General features: G+C 35.8%; 1 protein-coding gene across 3 annotated transcripts in view; it reads left to right on the top strand.

The window, feature by feature from the left end:
- DGKB (diacylglycerol kinase beta) overlaps positions 1 to 20,325 on the top strand; it is a 527,879-nt gene that overhangs the window by 150,071 nt on the left and 357,483 nt on the right. For all 3 annotated transcript variants that reach the window (XM_036328013.1, XM_036328012.1, XM_036328014.1), the window contains 4 exons: positions 5,355 to 5,472; positions 7,931 to 8,019; positions 8,110 to 8,226; positions 15,815 to 15,913. In XM_036328013.1, coding sequence (XP_036183906.1) covers positions 5,355 to 5,472; positions 7,931 to 8,019; positions 8,110 to 8,226; positions 15,815 to 15,913 — 423 coding nt within the window. The remainder of the gene's footprint in view (positions 1 to 5,354; positions 5,473 to 7,930; positions 8,020 to 8,109; positions 8,227 to 15,814; positions 15,914 to 20,325) is intronic.

A 20,325-nucleotide genomic window follows, 5' to 3' on the forward strand; every position in this document is an offset into this window, starting at 1 on the left:
TCCTGCATATCAGATATTTACATTATGATTCATAACAGTAGCAAATATACAGTTATGAAGTAGCAACGAAAATAATTTTATGGTTGGGGTCACAACATGAGGAACTGTATTTAAAGGGCCAGAAGGTTGAGAACCCCTGCTTTATTTGGTAAAATTTAATTTGTTTGAGTCGTTTTGTTCCTACATGGCTCAATCTAGAAAGCTGTGAACCTGGATAAATCCAACAGTTCTTGAGATTCCAGATTAGGTCATTCAAGGAGAATGACCGGGGTGTTCTCACTGTTGAGTTCGCATTGGAACCCCAAGGATGGCAGGGTCTGAGCCCGTCTTCCGGAAGTGTGATCTGGAGATAAGGAGCTGATTGCACACCAGGCAGAATTTTCAAACCTTTCCCTACATTCCCTTTGCTCAGACCTGATAGAGCTTATCATTTAGTCTGAAACAGAAGTTTCTTTCGTATTTCTAGAAAAGTGAGGTAATTTAATAGCGCTTATTATTTAATGAGTTGGAATTAATTTGCAACGTTAGCTCTTCTCTATGTTATACCTGAAGTCAGTCGAAGCGGTACCTGGCTGGGTGCGGGAGTAGGGGCATTTCTGCGGGAACATTGGTGGAATTTCTCCTGGAGGTCTTTTGCAAACCTGGTATTATTTATAATAGTCCTGGTACAGTTGAACACTATATGTGATCTTGAATGTATGTATTCAGGGAAAATAACAAAAACTTTAGACATTACCGTTGATAATGAAAAACATTTCAAATGTTCCAAAGGGCGTTTTTCCTTTGAAACCTCCGTTTGACTTCCAGGGGATGAAAGGGAGAGGGAGACCTGGCGCTTCTTGTGAACTTGCCTCGGTTTCACCGAGCATGTCTCCGTCACAACCACATCACTGAGCTGCTGCTTCCTTATAAAGCACAGTATTTTATAAATATTAGAAAGGCATTTCTATAAGAACAAGACTTTTATGAAATAAAGTATGGTAAACCTACAGACATCCTTCTGAAAACTTTTGGCTGAAACATTTTAATGTTCCAAAGCTCAACCCAATAGCTTTGATCATATTTGCTGTTGATATAACACCAGGCTTCTGAGGAGCTAAATTGCCTTCACAGGTATTGTATAATAAAAGCCCACGCCATGGCCCGGGAGAGGAGAGTGGGTACTTTCATTTTAGTAGAGAGGAAGGCAAGAAGGGTGAAATGGCTTATCCACATTTTCAGAGGAAGCCAGGCATCAAGCCTTCCACATTTCCTCCCCTTTCCTTTCTTACAAAAGTAATTCCTTTCTATGACAATAAATATTTATTTGCAACAGAAGTACTAATAGGAACATGCTCAACTGGCTGATGGAATATAGCAAGGGACAGATTCTCTCCCCGCCCCCCCCCCCCCCCACAAGTTTATAATCTTAATAAGACAAACAAGACAAGACATGAAAATACAGAGTTGGAGTGTAATTCGCGCTGCTGAGAAGCAGTTGGCTCCTAGTTTCAATTTCTGCTCTTGAAGTCGCATACATATGTCATCTTTTGCATAGTTTGGCAATATAGCCGGCGAAGAGCTATCAAGCTATTTAATTTGTTTTTTGGTAAAGCATTTTATGTCTGGGTAATGCATTTGTACATCACGTGCAGCCTGTAACATGGCTAAGGGCTCTGATTGACAGAACACCCACACTCAGACCTGTTTATTTTTGATAAGGGAAATGCCAGCTAGCTTAGTCCATATGTGCTCTTAACAGGATGAGGCTAATCCCCATGTAATGGACAATCATTTAAAAATAAAAAGACAAGGATGATAAGAACAGCAGTACATATGAAAACTGGATTTTTCCTTTCTTCTTGTCACTTAAAATGTTTTTTAAACATTAAACCATTAGCTTTATCAATATGTTTTTGAAAAATTAACAACCTCATACTTAAACTTTTCCCATCAGGGTGTTTTATTCTTTTTTTTTTTTTTTTTTTTTTTTTTTTTTTTTTTTTATTATAAATAGGAAGAAGCCAGATATTTTTATTTTATGATATATGATTAAATGTTGAAGGAAAAATACAGTTTTTTGTATAGTTCATAGCAGAAACTTATAGTACTCAGAACTTGTTCTCTCCTTCTGTTTAGTCTTCTTGCATTTAGACAGTATTTGGTTGTCTTAAGTTTTTCTCAGGGAAAAATAAGCAAATAGATAAACAGAACAGTTCTGAAAGTTAGAGAATATATGCTTTTCTTGTGTCTTCCCTGGCTTAGTTAACCATTCATACCTCATATAAACTACTCTGCATGCTGACAGTGTCGTGGAAGCTTTGAAGACATAAAATGATAGAATACTCCATAAAGGTCTGGACAAATATCAGGTGTTGTTATTATATTTAAAGACATGACATTAGCAGACCCAGAATGTTCTCCTGAGTAGTTATAATTAGAAGACTTTGAATTTCAGCAGAGTAACAGAGTAGAATTTAACTATGATGAAAATACTGTTCTTAAATTAACCCTCCACTTCCACTTTTTTTTTTTTTTTTAAGTAAATCAAGGTTGGCCACCAATGTGGCAGGAAATGATTATACATTTGTGTGGGTTAACAGGCAGATCTGAGGTATGTGAGGGAGTTTTGAAGGACAAATTGATCATTTAGCCTGGTCAAGATCAGTGGGTCCCAAACTTGCCTGCACATTAGAGTCAGCTGGGAACTGTTTATTTTTTTTTTTTTTTTTTTTTTTTTTTTTTTTTAAATTATTTTAAATTATATTTATTGGGGTGACATTCAGTAATAAGATTATATAAGTTTCAACTATACAGCTCTATGAAGCATCATCTACATATTGCAGGTGTCCTCACCACCCAGAGTCTAGTCTCCTTCTGTCACCATATATTTGACCTCCTTTACCCTTTTTTTTTTTTTTAATTGCTTAAAGTATTACAAAGGGTATTACATATGTGTCCATTTTATCCCCCCGCCCTAGACAGTCCCCTAGCCTCCCCTATCCCCCAATGTCTTATGTCCACTGGTTATGCTTCTATGCATGCATACAAGTCCTTTAGTTGATCTCTTACCCCCCTACCTCCTGCCCTGCAACCCTCCCCGGCCTTCCTGCTGCAGTTTGACAATCTGTTTGAGGCAGCTCTGCCTCTGTATCTATTATTGTTCAAAAGTTTATAATGGTCTCTATTATCCATGAATGAGTGAGATCAAGGGTGTTTTATTCTTATTAGAAGGAACAGAAATTTAAAAATATAAACTGAAATTTAAAAATATAGCCAAGTTGAACAGTTACATAAAGCATTCTGTTCATATGATAAACATACTAGAAATCTTATGACTCAAGCAAACCAGAGCTGGGTCCAAAAATTGCTACAAAGCCTATTTCATATGTTTTGGAAGAAAATTAAAACACTTATGTTTTCTGAAGCCCCCTCCGTGACACCTTCTATACAAGTGCTTTTGTGGAGAGCTCGCTTCTTCTTTGTTGGAACCGTGAGTCAGCATTGTCAAGAACTGGGAGGGGTCTGAAATGTTAGCCTCCTTACAAGTGAACAAGTAGGCTTGCCAGTGTCATTCTGGACGCTAACAGAGGACATGAAACTCCTGAGTCAGAGACTAAGGACGTTTTAGCTCACAGTGGAGCAAGCAGGAGTTTCATGCCTGAGCCTGCCCTCTGGACCCAAGAAGTCTCAGAAGGGTGATAGAGTCCAGCCCAAGTAATTCCTGTGCAGACCACCAGAGCGTGGAACCACGTCTTAGGGAAACTAAGTTTTTTATATTGTGCAGGAAATAAACCTGCTTAAACTTTGCTGAGATGGATGAGCTTTGAATTTTATTTTAACCCACCCTCTGCTCTGGAGGTGACATACAACTCCATAGTTTAAAGCTGTTTGTCACTCAAACACCTTTGAAAAGATAGTCTTGGGAAAAAAGACAGTTCTTGTGCTTACAAAATGTACACCTCCCAGGAAGCGGTTCCTCTAATGTTTCATATTCTGATGCAAATTTGACATTTCTGGTTCTAATGTAAAAACTAATTATTATGGATCTAGTCTGGTTCAATAAATTTGGTGGTGTATCTCTTCACTGGAAATAAAAAAAGTGGCTAGGAAACATAATTAATATATTTTAATCAAGAGAAACAAGATGGTCTGGGTAGGCTTTTATTATTCCACTCTCTGTTAGAGAGTATGTGCCCCAGCACATATAAGTGCTCAAAAATTTGTTAGGTTAATGTAGTTCTTAATATTCATTTGCTACAACTTGACCATTTATGACCTATAAAGGTTTTGATATAATAACAATACATGATATCTGAAATTAATGGAATTTGATACAATTGGGTGGGTGATACATAAAGACTAGATATTAATGAGAAAGTAATGTTAACAAAAGTAATGATATGTAATAACTTTACTTAGTACATGTAAACTTCTCATAAGGAGTTCAGGACATTCATAAGCATCATCATTTCATTTTACTTTATCTTGAACAATGCAGATGTGATTAAATACCTATTAAGTGAGGTGGCTATTATGATATTATATAGTGTTTTACTTAGAAGAATAAATAATAATTGCAGATGTTTTGTTAAAATGTGAATTAATATAAATTTAAGGTTTTATTGTGGCAAATAGCTATAGTGATTATTGTAAGTAAATACAGTAATACAGTTTTAATATTTTACTATCTTCCTATAGATTACTATTATTCATATTTCATTTTAAAAAAGAGGAAACCATGATTATGTAATTTAGGTCTTTAAAAAGTTAATTTTAAAAAATTTATTCTTGGAGACATACAAAAATATATTAATATAAACTATAGCATAAAGGGAATTCCTTAGAATAGCCTTAGACCAGCACAAATAACTGACCTTTAAGTGTTATTCCTTACACCATCCTTCAGCCTTCTGACAGGATCTAACCACCGACATAAAATTTGCCTATTCCGACTACTAAGCAAGGGTTAACATTCTCTTTCCAGGCTTTCAGCTGTGAGGCGCTTTCATGCATCTCTCTTTGCTTATGCATGTATCTGTTTATGGGATTGTACTAAGGAGAAGGCATTCAAAGTCGAGGCAGACAGGTCCCTCCGTTTGGTAGGTCATCATGACAGTTTGGGACATGCTGTTGAACTGCTGACATTAGACAAAGACGTGTGGGTTGCTATAGCATCCGAGATTTGTTAGCAGGGCCTCATTCCACTAGCTCACATGTGGTTTTCTAGACTCTGTGGCGACCTTGGAGAAAGTCAGGGATGAAATAACAGATTGTCTTCAAGTGCTTCAGTCCAGCTCTGAATGTTATTGGCAGTTGCATATTCCACTGTTTATTTCATTAAGTGCAATCTGTTTCTCTTACGTCCCGTGCAGAACGTGAAAGATGATGGCCAGCATGTGTGGAGGCTCAAGCACTTTAACAAACCTGCCTACTGCAACCTCTGCCTGAACATGCTGATCGGGGTGGGCAAGCAGGGCCTCTGCTGCTCCTGTGAGTATGCCGTTCCGCCTGCACGTCAGCACCTCCAGCCAGGAAAGGTGGAGATTTATGGAAATGTCCCACTTGTAGATGGAGACCTAGGGAACGATCCTGACCCTGCCTGTAACTATGATTTATACTTCCCTGTGGTATACTTCTGAATGTGGAGGCCACTCTCCTTTTAACTTTCTTCAGTTTTGGAAAACCCTCTCTTAGAAAAAAGCTAAGGAGATTTTTCCAGTTCATTAGCCATTTTCTTTTCACTGTAGTTTAATTTATTCATTGTTTCCATTTCCACTGAGATTATTATAAAAATTTCCAAGAGTTTCTCCTATTTATATCTATTTCAGATGTATCCTTTTCTCTTCTTTTTGTTTCTTTCCTTTTCTTTCTTTCTAAGTTAGCCACCTTATTTACATTGATTTCTCATGAGTCACCTCCTTCAGGTCTTTAAAAAAAACAGGTAAATTAATTGACTCACTTTGCATTCAAATTAAGAAATCACAAGAAATATACACTAATCTTACAACATAGGCACATTATTTTTAATGCTATTGTGAGGAAAATTCCTATGTGATTAATGTATATTGGAACCCAAAGCTTTGCCAGTTCATGAGTTGTGGGTGTTATTTTCAGTTCAGTACATTTATTTTTGCAGTTTTCATTGTATTCTATTAAGTGAGTCATGCCCAATAGAATTTTCTAATAATTTACTTTAAAATTAATTTATAAGTCACCTAAGAGTTTTTAAATCTGCACCATGTATGTCTGAGAAACTTTTACATCCCCTGATGCCTCTTTTAAAACAGAGGGTATATTGTGTCCTCCTCACCTAAGTGTGAAGTTGTCTTGGTCAGGTGATTTGTCCATCTACACCCTTGTCCGTTATGGAACTGTCAAGTTTATTAAACACATGCCGTTTTTGTGTATTGATATTAAATCTAATCTCTTACTTGGCTTTCATACAATATGTCATTTCCAGGTATTATTTTTAGCAAGTGGTTTCTTTGGTAGTATATTTGAGAACTGACTTTCTCTCAGATGTGTTAGCTCATTAAAAAACATGTTTCAGGGCCACATTTAAGTGTTTAAGGATTTTAATAAGTTACATGAAATTGTCAGGTGTTGACTTCAGCTTCTAAATGGTGGTTCCATTTGAAAGGCTCGTTTCACTAGAACATTCTCCATGTTCAGGGGAAGTACTTTGTTTTAAAGTTCTCTTATTTGTAAGGAAAATTATTTCTCATGGTAGATTTCATTGATGGGAGCATAGGAAACACAATAACTTTCAAGTAAGGTGAGAGATGTTAAGGTGAGAATTTTTGCTCACAAATTTTAAGTGATTAGTGTGGTAAATACAGTTCTCTTCATATAATTGTCCATATAGAAGACAAGCCTACTGCAACTAGTTGTATGGAATAAATGTATGGAATAAAAATTAAATAAAAGACAACCAAGTAGCCCTCTAAAAAGAAAGAGAGAACGTGTGTTTTCTTCCTCAGTGGTGCAAATGTGGATAAAATGGAAAAGTTTTACTTTATAAATATTATGTGGATTAGATGTTTTTTGTTTAAATTTTATGCAGTGGTTAGTTTTTGTTTTGTTAAGAGGGCTACATGGTTGTTTTCTATTTAATTTTTATTCCATACATTAATACATTTAAAACTCTAAATTGTTCTGTTATTAAAAGAATATCTGTATATAGTCCTAAATTATTTTCATAACCACGCCATGAAATAGTTTGAAGATGTCAATGAAATATATATCTTGGTCTTATGTCACAATTTACATAGATATGTAGATATGTTTTATTTATATAGATGCATATTTGCTTATAAATATAAATTTTCTTTGCATTTGTGTGTTTTTATGACAAGCTGCCTCACGAAGGCTGTTCCTTTTGGACAAACAATGCCATGAGGACAAACGAGGAGGGATGGACTGTCTCTAAAGGCCTGGCTTGTATGACGAAATCTATTGTCTGGAAATAGACTAATCAGCCATTTAAGGTTTAGATAAATCAATAGACCAAATAGCATAAACTCACGGACTTTTATTCCCATGACTGCCAGCTGCTCTCATGCCTATACTTTGTAAAATATAGATCTCTTTTTCTAGCAAATGACACCAAGACATTTGGCAGTCATCAATTTGCCTTTAATATATTTGTTTTTTTGTCATCTGGAAGTTATTGTGAAAAATTTGAGGGAGTTCTGATTTCATTAAGCATTTCCTGCTATGCCATGATAGAGGAGTCTTGGGTTTTCACATGCATAATATTTCCTGTGCTAATTGGTCTTTTGTATTCCATGGTAAAAACAGTCGACTTGGACTTTTCCTTGATGTGGCTGATTGGATTGATTAGGGAGCAGTGGATATGAAATGAGATTCAGTTAATGTCATTCTTTCCCTGTAAAATGGCAGCCAGGGCCAGGATGAGCTCTGAATGTGTGTCCATATTTCCTTGCAGTTTGTAAGTACACAGTGCACGAGCGCTGCGTGGCTAGAGCGCCTCCTTCCTGCATCAAGACCTATGTGAAGTCCAAGAAGAACACTGATGTAAGTGTGTGGCCGGGCCGGCTTCCTGAGGGCGGTCTTTAATGGCTCATAGAATTCTCCTCTTACCGTCACATTCTTGTTCTGTTCTAGGTCATGCACCATTATTGGGTTGAAGGCAACTGCCCAACCAAGTGTGATAAGTGCCATAAAACTGTCAAATGTTACCAGGGCCTGACGGGACTGCATTGTGTTTGGTGTCATATCACAGTGAGTAACATTGGAAAACAAATCTCTAGAATCCACTCACTTTGAAGACTGTATCCAAACTCTCCCAGTTCGACCCTGGAAGAGCACTCTGAATTCAGACTAAGCATTATGTCATCTGGCTCCCAAAGGGAGAAGGTTGGAGTCAGATTTGTCCTCATAGAATCCAGAATTTTAGAGCTAGTGACAACCTCAGAGGCAATACTGTCACACACTTTGCAACTTGTGCTCAGTGGAGCCACAGCCAGGTGTGGGCAATGAGCATGGGATCCTGATTGGATAGAGTTCATTTCCCCTCCCCTCCACAACCCTATTTTGGTAGAGTTTTCTGTTTTACATATGTAAATTCATTTTAATCTCATAATCTCTGGACTTGAAAAGGGTAGAAGAATGAACAATGTGGTGCAAAGCTTAATTATATAGTAAAGATACTAAGGTCAAGGAAAGATAAGCAAATTGACCTCGACCACATGGCTAAGTAGAGAGGCAAGTGGGTTCATATTTAGGTATTGATGCTTCTAAGAATTCACTTATCCCTTCTTTACAACATGCTGTTACGTTAGTTCAATCATAAAATGAAAGATAAGAGATGTAGAGGTAACTTCATTTATGGTATTGACAATAGGAAAAGAAGAGGCAAATTGGTCTTTCCTGGAAAACTTTAGGACTTTACCTGGTTTGCATAATTGTTGAAGCCCACTTCAAATAACCTCTGGAATAAATGCATTTGTTAGATGGTACCACTGATGTTTCATCTTTATTTTCTGGGGATTAATTAGAATGGACATTTTCAAGAATAGCCATTTTTGACAACATAATAAAAAATTATTTATAGGCCTGGGTGTGTTTGGGTTGTTTTTTTTTGTTTTTTTTTGCCAATTGGTTTTGTTTTGTTTTGCTTCTAGCTAGTATTTGAGTTCTCTTGTTGTAGGACAAATTGTTCTTGCTTTTGTGGGAATGAAACAGGTAGGAGCTCTCAGTTAAGCAAATGAGTTTCTTTGTAGTGTCCTTCACTCCCTCCACCCTATTTAAAAATTTTTTCTTAAACACACACACATACACATAGGATAATGAGACAAACTGTGACTTGCTTTTCAAAAATAAAATTAAATATTTTTTAATGCGAACATATTTTCTTCAATGGTTTTCAGATATTAAATTGTATTTACATTTGAAACTTCCTCGATTATGAAAAACAGTTTTATTTTTTGAAGTGTTTAGTTATTATAATAGGGTGTCCAACAATGATTTAAATTACACATAAGAATTACTCAGCCCTAACCGGTTTGGCTCAGTGGATAGAGCATCAGCCTGCGGACTGAAGGGTCCCAGGTTCGATTCCGGTCAAGGGCATGTACCTTGGTTGCGGGCACATCCACAGTGGGAGGTGTGCAAGAGGCAGATGATCAATGTTTCTCTCTCATCGATGTTTCTAACTCTTTATCCCTCTCCATTCCTCTCTGTAAAAAATCAATAAAATATATATTTTTTTAAAAAAATTACTCAAACATGCTGAGTCCTCAGTTTTAAGAAAACCAGGATATTATTTTATTAAAAATTTATGCATATTAAAAATGGTTATTTTTTTCTTGTACCTCTATGAAATATATAGATTTTGTAGGAGGCTGCTCTTCTTATTTTTTCTATATACTGCATCTTTCATTAGTTACTTTTTTCCTAGTTACATTTTTAACAGAAACTGAAACTAGAGAATATTAGAATTTATTTCTTCTTTTTATTTCAAGTTATTTTCTCATTCTTCATAAATTTCAAATGTCTTGTCTTAAGTTCATTCTTTTTCTTTTCCCGAAAAAAAAAAAATGTGTTTTAAATGTGTACTCAGCTTGAACACTAAAAATATACATTGCTACCTCTCCTAATAGCAGAGCTTTAGAGGTTTCAGAATTTTCTTTATTTGACGCCTCTCCTCCCATCTGTATTTAATCTTTATGAAGTATGTCTACCACCCTTTCCATTCTATGGGAATCACTCTTCACAAAGTTCCCATTACTAGTGGTTCCCTACTGATATGGCATTTTGAAATTATTTTCGTTTTGTATTCCATTTTGTTTTTCTCATTTTATTTCTTTTGTGTTAATAATTTCTTTCATCTATGACTCCAAAATCTACATTTCTAGCTCAACCATTTACCAATTAGACATTTATATTTGGTCTTGATCCTGGCCCCAGCCTTGCAAGAAATTAGGTCCTTCTTTTTTACAAGACGGAAGAGTTTCACTTCCGAATAAGCTTTACTTTTTAAAAATCTATGGATCTTTATGTTTAAATCAGTTCAGACAACAGGCCCTAACATTTTACTAAAGCTCAATGTGTACATGAAGATAACTCTATTTGTTCACTATGGCAGAACACAGTCTAAACCAAGCAAGTGAAACTCAAAGGCTAACAGGGGCCAAATAAACAAGCTTTAAGTCTATGCGGGCTGCAAAAAAAAAAAGCCTCAATTTTCATAGAAATGTAGATTTATTTTGATGGAGACATGCTGAATACAAAGGGCTGAAATAAATGAGTAATTGTTAACATAAAATAATAGAACATTTTAATAAAAATTAATATTTTTTCTTGAACATTAACTTACCAGACACTGAATAACTGCACAGATTAATAAGCGTAATGCAAATAAACCAATTTTCCTCGTTCTCCGAAAGTGAAATATTTCCTGTTGTGCACCCCAACAAGTCAGTCCAAGACTAATGATGTGGCAATCGGCTGCGAAAATATTCGCTGCTGGTATTAGTGTAGAGAAATGGTGCATCTGTGCATAAGGGAAATGAATACAACACGATGATAGTAATCAGTCATTAGCAAACATTGTAGCTCGTTATTAATAATTATGTATAACAGGATATTGTAAAAATTAAGTTATGAAATTTCTATTAAAACATTTCTTACATACTGTTATATTGGCTGGGCCGCAAAAATATTCATTGTGGGGCCACATGCGCCCGTGGGCCGTGAGTTTGACATGCTTGGTCTAAACTGTAAATGTCTTTATATCCCTCAGTTCTACTCAGAAAATAAGCCAACCATGGTTTAAGGCACCGTGGTTTAAGGCAGAGTCAGAAAAAATGGCTGTCCTCTTACGAAGTCGTTTCCATCCTGAGGCTTCCGGCCCACCTCAAACTTATTTGCTGTAAACCATGGTCTCCAGAGCCCCATGGGTATTTGGGTTGTGAAACAAGAATCACACAAAAAATAAGAGACTTCTCATATATTCAGAAAAATATATAACCTTATCAAAAGTAACTCTAGCCTCTGAGTACGTTTGGATTTTTTATTTTAAGCAATTATAAGAACTAATTAATATATTGATTTTGTGCCTCGGTTAAACAGAATAATTTACTAAGACCATTTATATATTTGGTATAATTCATACTTTCTTCTTTAACCACGGTCTGCAAATTTTAGTGTCGTTGATTTGCTCTTGACCGATGCTCACCGATGACTACTGATTGCCTTTAAACAAACAGAATCTTCTTTCTTATGTCTTCATACATCCCAGAAAGTGCTATTCATGTAGCAAAGAGCTAGCAGAAGGTGTGACATTGATGGAATATGGCACCATCGATGTGGAGCTTTTAGAAAGCCTATCTGAATGAAGTCCAGGAGGAATAGAGTACAGAGAGAAACAGAGACTAGAAGTTGACTTCATTTCAGGGTTCTCCAAATGCTATTACTTCCTTTTATATATTACCTTTGGAGATGGCTCGAGTCTTAGAAGTCAGATTAATTAGATTATTAAGATGGTCATTCTCCATCTAATAAGATAGTAGCTGTGTAATCTTGGGCCTGGTATTGGGTCATTTCCTAATTTGTAAAATAGAGTTAATGATATCTGTATTGTAGGATTGTTAATAATAATTCAATAAGTAGATGTGTTTAGGACAGAACCTGATACATACTAGGTGCTCAGAAAGTTATAATTATTATCATAGTGAAACCTAGGTAACGTATTATGTAGGGTCACAAAACCCAACTCCTGGCTCTCAGAAGACACGCCATGAATATTACTCATGCCATTTCTCTCTCCCCTCTGGAGGGATCAGTGGTTGCCCAGTCAAAGTTGGAACAGTAGTTCCAGTTCTGAAAACATCCAGGACCATGTGATACTGATTCTCACAAAATCTTAGGTGAAGCTGATAGCATCTATTGTAACTCTATCAGACTTGGTATCATCATACTTCTAGTAATTGGGAATAGAGTTAGAAGTCTACTTATTTTATTCTTGTCTTTCATCTTTATCTCCTATAGCCAACCCATCACTGAGACTTGAAATTTTCTCCTTAAAATCTCTCTCTCTCTCTCTCTCTCTCTCTCTCTCTCTCTCTCTCTCTCTCTCATCTCTATCTCTCGATTTCAGTTTTTGTCTCCATCGTTCACAGCCCAAGTGCAAGCTCTTAGCACCTCTTAACTAGATTAGATCTGAATCTCTTGGCTTATCACCTTAACAGAAGGTACTTTTCCTATAATGCAGGCTGCTTATCACCTCCAGAATCATTTTCTGAAAATACTAGTTTATTATCATATGCCACCTTCAGCAACCTCTAATAGTTCTGTGATAATAAATGCAACCCTCACCTCCTATCCTGACCTGCCTTTCAGTTCCTCAAATATCAGACCCTAAGCTAAGGCACATGGCGTATATACTATTCCCTTCCATGGTGCCCCTTATGGAGCTCCCCATATTGGTTGACAGTCCCTTGGGAAGGCCATGCTCCCCTGCTACCTGATATTGTGCTTACTCTAATCCCTTCAGTAGACCCACTTTACATTTTTACTACATCTCAAGAACATATTAAATTCTATAACTTTCTTGAACATTTCCTTGACATACTATTTCTTTTTTTCTGAATACTTTCTGTACTTTTAATCCACACCAAAAGGAAAGTCTGGATGCTCTCCAGTGGTTGTATGTCTGCATGCTTACATTGTCTACACTGCTAGACTACCATCTGATCCAGCTCTGGTCCAATATACACGTTATTTCCCTAATTCCTTGATGGAATGCTTAATTTAGAGAAGGCCCTCTCTAAGTTAAATTTAATGACTGATATACTACTCTTTTTACTATAAATGTGTATTTTACATATGTGACTTAAATTCAGTTTTTAAAGAAATCTTGCAATATTCAAATATCCATCAGCTATGCAAGTAAGTTCAGATAAATTTTTAAAGTTATAAACCCATTTTAACACCTCCTGTAAGTACGTACCTCTGATTTCTTGATGTTATTCTATTTTGCCATTTGTAGTTATAAAGATAGGCTCTTTGAACTGAATTCTATCTTCAGTAAATCTAACCAGTTAAGGAAATTAAAAACAGAAAAATCCTGTTATAACAGGTCATGTGTGGTCAATGCTGGCAAGATGTTCAAAGGGTCCTGCCCCTCTGTCCTTCAGAGTCCCTGGAAACTGCAGCCAAGATTAAAAATCAGTACTTTCTCACCCTGTGCACACAAGAATTTTTATCTTGGATCCTGCTATTTATAAGGGCTTCTTAGAGTCTGCATTCTCAGTTTTAGAGAGGTTGTGCAGGTTCAGAAAGCTGAAGCTTTTACTCTGGGAAACCCTGGTACTTAAGAGCCTGAAGACACATCGTCTGTCCTTGGTTTTGGTTCAGTTTTCACACTGATTGGCATGCTTGTTTCCTAAGACTACCATACCAAAATATTACAAAATGCGTGATGTAGCCTCATTCTCTCATTGTTCTGGAGGCTAGAAATCCAAATCAGATGTCAACTGGACCATGCTCCCTCTGAAGGCTGTAGGGTAGAACTCTTCCTTGCCTCTCTCTTCCTTGTTTTGGTGGTTGACGGCAATCCTTGCTATTCCTCAACTTGCAGCTTCATCACCAAATACCGAACTCTGTTGTCACACATGGTCTTCTTCCCTCCATGTCTGTCTCTCTGCGTCCAGGTTTCTCTTTTTCTATAAGGATACCAGTCATTGGATTAGAGCTCAAACTATTCCAGTGTAACTTCATCTGAACTTGAACACATTCATAGCTACCAGGAGTGAGGATTTCAACATATCTAATCTGGGGGATCTAATTCAACCCATAACACTTGGTAATCCATTATCTCTAAATCCCAAATTCCAGGGCTACTATTTAGTCTAAGAAAATTGATTAAGTACAATAAGTTAATAATACATTTAAGCTAGTCACTAATTTTATTTTGAAGAAAATATGCATTTCCCAAATCAGTGTTCATTTAATTAGCTCTGTTTTTTTTTCCCTGGGGCTTCAACTGCTTCTTTATTTTCAACATCTCTTGCCTCTTGACAAAGATCAGCAGTTCCTGATTAGATTAAGCCACTTTTTTTATAAGAAGTTAACATGCTGCTGACAAGCAGAGCTGCTAATTATGGATGAATGTGTAAAGGTGCTTTTATTTCAGATAATGCAGCCAAATGTGCATGGCTATGGTATAAGTAGCCTTAACTCCAAATCCAAGGCAGGGAGTTAGCATAGAAGACTTTCTAGGCTGAAGGACAATAGAAATACCCCCTTCCATAGAGTGTCATCAGCCACAGTAAGTCAGCACTCTTTATACTCCTATCCTTGGTTGCCAAGTAACTGTTACAGAGGTAAGTTTATTGTGAAATTTAATTTAACTGTGACTTAAAAGGGGGAGCTTTTGAGTCAAAACTGCAATAAGCTGTACATAGTTCCTTTTTTTTGTTTTAAATAAGAGATGTTATTTATTTTTTAAATCATTTTTAACATGTATAATTTTAAAAATTATATTTCACATTAAATTGATATGGAATGGGGCAGGAGAAGTCCCTAGAAGCATTTAAGTAAACAACTGTTACTTTAGCAAATCTGTATGATTCCAATAAAACCTACCACCTCAATTTTTTAACATAATCACTATTTAATGTACTATGTTATAACATCTCAATTTAAATGTATGGCCAACATCGATTCAAGTATCTGTTTAGGTTTATATATGTTGAAAAGTAAGTAATACATTGTATGATTATGCACTAGATTGATGTAGAGCTGATAAATTCAGTATAAAGGTACATTTTTATAATGATAATCATCTTATATTTATATCCTGCTCCTACTGAGATGAATCTCTGGTTACATTTACATATTGAATTACAAAGTTAAAACTAATGATGGGATCAATTATGCCCCATACTGAGCTGTGCACTTTGGAATGACTTTGAGAAAACAGGAGGGTCAAAAAAAAAAAAAAAGCATCTACAGTGTACAGTGGTTGCAAGATTATGCTAAGGAAGAACTTTAATGGACAATAATGTGTGTTTGTCAAAGAAATCAGGTTTCTTTTGGTATAAAACCTAAAGCCCATTTTTAATATAAACATTTCTGAGAATTAGGAAATATATAGGCTGTGTCGCGAAAGTTGCTGCATGGTTTATTTACGGTAGATATATAAGGGCAAATGCAATATGCATCTGATTATGATCCTGCTTGTTTGTTCTTATAATTCTTTTAAGGTACCTTTAAAGTATTTACTGTTTCTGAGTTGAAATACAATCTGTCCTATATTTGCTGTTGTCGTGCAAAATGTGAGAGTGTCCTCTCTCTCCTTTCCCAGCTGCATAATAAATGTGCTTCTCATCTAAAACCTGAATGTGACTGCGGACCTTTGAAGGACCATATTCTACCACCCACAACAATCTGTCCCGTGGTACTGGTGAGTCCCTTCTCATCATGTTACTATAACGTGGGGTTCCTATGACTGACTCGGAGACCTTACCGCTAAACGCTTCCAGAGCTAATTGTCCATTGATCAAGGCAGAACTGTACGGATATAAAACACTTTATTGCTTCAGAGAAGATACCTTTTCCCACTGTATTTTCTTTCTCCTTCATGGCGCAATAAACATTTTAGTGAGGTGTGTCTACCTGAAGTTGACTCAGCTTTTAACACCGAGTCATGCTATACTTACCAGAAATTGTATAGGCAGAACCCCTCTACATTTTACATGGTTTATAGATCCAGCTTCCCAGAATAATGAATTTATTCTTATGGACAATTTTGCTGGGGATGCACATTATATATCTGCAATGTGAAGGTCTCTCATCTGGGTCAGAGGCTACCTAGCATGAGGACATACACCTTGAAGAAAGCTATGCATTGCCATCAATAGTATTTTATTTTATATTAGTGAACAATACATTGAACTACCAGAAAAGTAACTACTTAATGCATTAAATTTACAAGTGAAAAATGGATAAGGAAGACAAAGTAACTCTGAAAAGAGCAAGCCTTGATAGAAAGAGAAGCAAATGGTCAATGAGAATGTTCATGATACATTTCAAAACCCAAACTGTTTCTGAAGCGAAACAGTTATTTTTCAAAACAAATGATTTTATATCCACAATGCAGTTTTCATTTTTAAAAATCACATGAAAATTAAGTAGCTGCAACTTCAGTTGGATATGATAAAAATACAACTAAGAAACGTTAGACAAATACTTTTCTAAAGGTCAACTTAGAAATTAATCAAATTACTCAATTTGTACCCACTTATGATTCATTTTGTAATTATCTGTAAAATACTGGTTGTATTTTAAATGTCCTTTAAAAAAATTACTAAAAACTCGCCATTTTCTCAAACTGCAAATATAAAGCAAAGGAAAATACGTCCACCTTGCTGAGACTAGCAATAACTAATTCTAACTTTCCTTTCTTCATGTAAAATTTATTAGACATCCTGTAGTAAAAAAGATTAATTAAAATTAATGAGAGCCGTGTAAAAATAGTTTTTATTTTAGATGAATGTGGGTGTTGTTTGTATACTTTTATAGTATTTTCTTAAAGAGAAAAGACTTGTAGAGTTTTCATACTTTTTTGCTCTTTAAAAAGTGGAGTAATTTGCTAGTTTAGATGCATTCTTGGTCTCAGAATTTATCTCTGAGAACTAATATATTATGTCATCCTGTCATCCAGCTGCCTTTGTGAGTTCTATTGTGTGAGCCAGAGGAGGACTCCTTCTTTGGCCCACTTAACACCAACTTCTGGTCACATAAAGTCAAACATGAGATAGACTCTTTCTGTTACTCTGTCCTTTCTTTCTTTGAGAGAAGTAAAGGTAAAGAATGTGTGTCCTGTGAATATTCTTCTATTAATCTTGCAAACCCTTCTATTGCTTTTTGTTCACTGGATTCTGAAGATTTATTTTTAGGCACAGAATCCTACTGCGGTTTTAATCATGATATGTATCTCATTATTTGCTGTTTTATCATTTTCTTGGTACTCTCTCCTCTGAAGTATTAGGCACTATTGACCGTTTCATCGTTCAACTTCTACCTTTCACTGACTTTCATTTATACAACACTCTCCTGCTCCTTCTTGTGTTTCTCTGGATGCTGCATTGTAGTATCTTTTCTGGCTTTCATGACTCCAACCTGCCCTATATTGATGCATTTCTGTGCTCTGCCCTTGCATGTCACAAGCTTTCCACCCTTAACTTCTTACCAGTGGGATCCTGTTTATTTGTTTCATTACCCACCTAATTTATATTTAGTTCATCCTCCTTTTCTGAATCTCAAACCTGCAACCTATAGGGCCCATGATGTTTTATGTGCCAAATGTATTATTTTTACTTAATGTAATCAAAATAACTTATTTACTGAACACATGTACTATGCCAGCTACTGTACCAAACTTTTATTCATTCATTAAACATGTATTTATTGAGTGTCTATTATGTGCCAAAAATATTATAGATGGGGGAAATAGTAAAATGTTAAATAAAGTATTTACCTTCATAGAGTTTTCATTCCAATGGGGTGAAATTGAAAATAAACAATGCAATAAGTAAATTACTTAGTACCTAGTTATATTAAAATAGTGATTGGATTTTCAATGTAAAGAAGAAAATTAAAGCAGGAGAAGGAGAGAAGAAATGCTGGGGCTAAGATTAATATTATGACTCTTCTCATTTTACATATGAGGAAACTGAGACCCAGGTTAAGTGAATTTCCCGTGTCACAGGGCTATGCAGTAGCAATTCAGGATTGGAACCCAGGAAGTGCCACTCCAGAACTTGTGCACTGAGCTGATCATTCCCACCCTTTCTCTAAATTCCTAAAGGGACTTTCTCCTATATGTCTCATCTCTGTGAATAGAATCTTAAAACCCCTACTTTCCCAAGCCAGAAACCTAAGGCTCATCATTAATGCTGCCTCGTCCTGAATATCAAATTCATCATTAGGAGGCCCATAGTGATGCTCTCAATCCTTTTCTTTCCTTCAGCCCAACCGTGACACCTGAAAGGTCACCCTCACAAATTGCTCCCCTGGCTTGTCCTAGTAGCATCATTCCTAATTGTCTCCTTTCCATGGACCCTCCATTCTGCTTCCTGTACCCACTTTCAAAAATGCAACAAAATATTTTTCTGCTTAGCTGTATTAAAGTAAACATTTTCAGTGACTCCTTGTTTGAAATCCAAACTCTCCAGAACGGTAAACAAGGCTCGAACTAGAGCAACCCACCCAGTCCTTACATATCACCTTACATACTAGATATTAAGAATAATTTGAACTACTTGTAATTCTCTAAGTACACCTGCTCTATAAAACCTTTGGGATTTTTTTATATATGTTAATTAATCAGCCTAAACGGTGCTTTAAAATTTCCCCACCTGGTAAAGTAGAAATCAAAGTTTTCTTTCTTATCATGGAATAATTACATTAACTATTAAACCCATTAACAGTTTAAATACTAGTAAATTAGACAAATTAATAATGTTGTTCTGTCCACAAAACTGCTTAACCTGCTCTGGACTGATGGCCTCTGAGGCTTTTCAATTTGTAAACTCTCGTTAATAGTCCAGGAATGATTCATACCCCATCACTGCTGTAAATTTTTAATCTTTTGTTTAAAGAACGTTATTAGTACTCACAAATAATATAACTTGTTTTGTTTTTTATTCTTTAGTAACATTTCTTTCTTAAAAATTATTAGTTTGTCATGCTAATGTTCTCTAAGAAAAGCAAGTGAGGTTCAGACTCAGTTATTGCAAATGGCAATAACTATATCCGTCACATTCTAGGAAATATAAAATGAAGCCTTAAGCTATCTAGTTTGTTGCAGTGTTTGTTTGTTTGTTTGTTTGTTTTTTCCTTTGTTTTGGCTCTGTGGTCAAGAATTGGTTATTGGATGAGTGGTATAAACTCACTATCTACCCCTAACTCATAATTGAGGCATCTAAATGATATATTACCAGGTCAAGCTGTCTATTTTAGGACATCTTTTCAGGTTTTAGGACATCATATTTTCAACATTTCTGTAATACCCTTCTCAGCCTTTCAATTTCTCCCTAATACTTGTTATTAACTTTAATACTTGTTATTAACTTTAATACTTGTTATTAACCATACATGTGCATTCTCCTGTTATTGAAATTATTAAGGTAAGCATCTTTTCTGCACCGATGACATGCTTTTATAAGCATGCACTACAAATGGCTTCCACAGACAATTGCTCTTGATGGTGCCTATTGCCATAAAAATGGACTAAAACCAACTACTCTGAAATGGAAATAAAAATGTAATCTTCAGTGATCCCATACATCAGATATAATCACTGTTTTTTGGGGGTTGCACTTGGCATCGAGCATATTTTGAGGATACTGTCATAAAACTGCATTGCTTAAAATTTATGTAGTGTAGGAATTTTATCAATATTTTCATGAGTTTTTTTTATGTGTGCAGGTACTTATAATGCTTTCTTTGAAAAATCTTTCAGCAAAATTGATTACAACCACAGTCGGATTACTGCTATGTGAAAGCGCATTCAGCACTGTGTACAAAGGTAGATTTCCTGAAGGTCTTCCCTCATCCCTCCTCCAAACAAATAAAAAGTGACTTCAATGTATTCAGTTAGTTTCTTAATAAGCCACTTAATTTCCATAAAAGGCCATGAATCCTTACCAACTGATTGCCAAAGCAGATGTTCTTTGTTTCATGGACTTCATTAAAAAAGGCATTCTTAATTCTTTTTCCTAGATCACATTCAGAAACCTCTGCTGTCTAATCCCAATGGAAGATCAATACAAAAAACTGCAATAATTCCATTGGGAACATGGCCCGACTAGC

The sequence above is a fragment of the Myotis myotis genome, unplaced genomic scaffold (assembly GCF_014108235.1).
Source record: "Myotis myotis isolate mMyoMyo1 unplaced genomic scaffold, mMyoMyo1.p scaffold_m19_p_11, whole genome shotgun sequence".
In the NCBI taxonomy this organism is placed as follows: Eukaryota; Metazoa; Chordata; class Mammalia; order Chiroptera; family Vespertilionidae; genus Myotis; species Myotis myotis.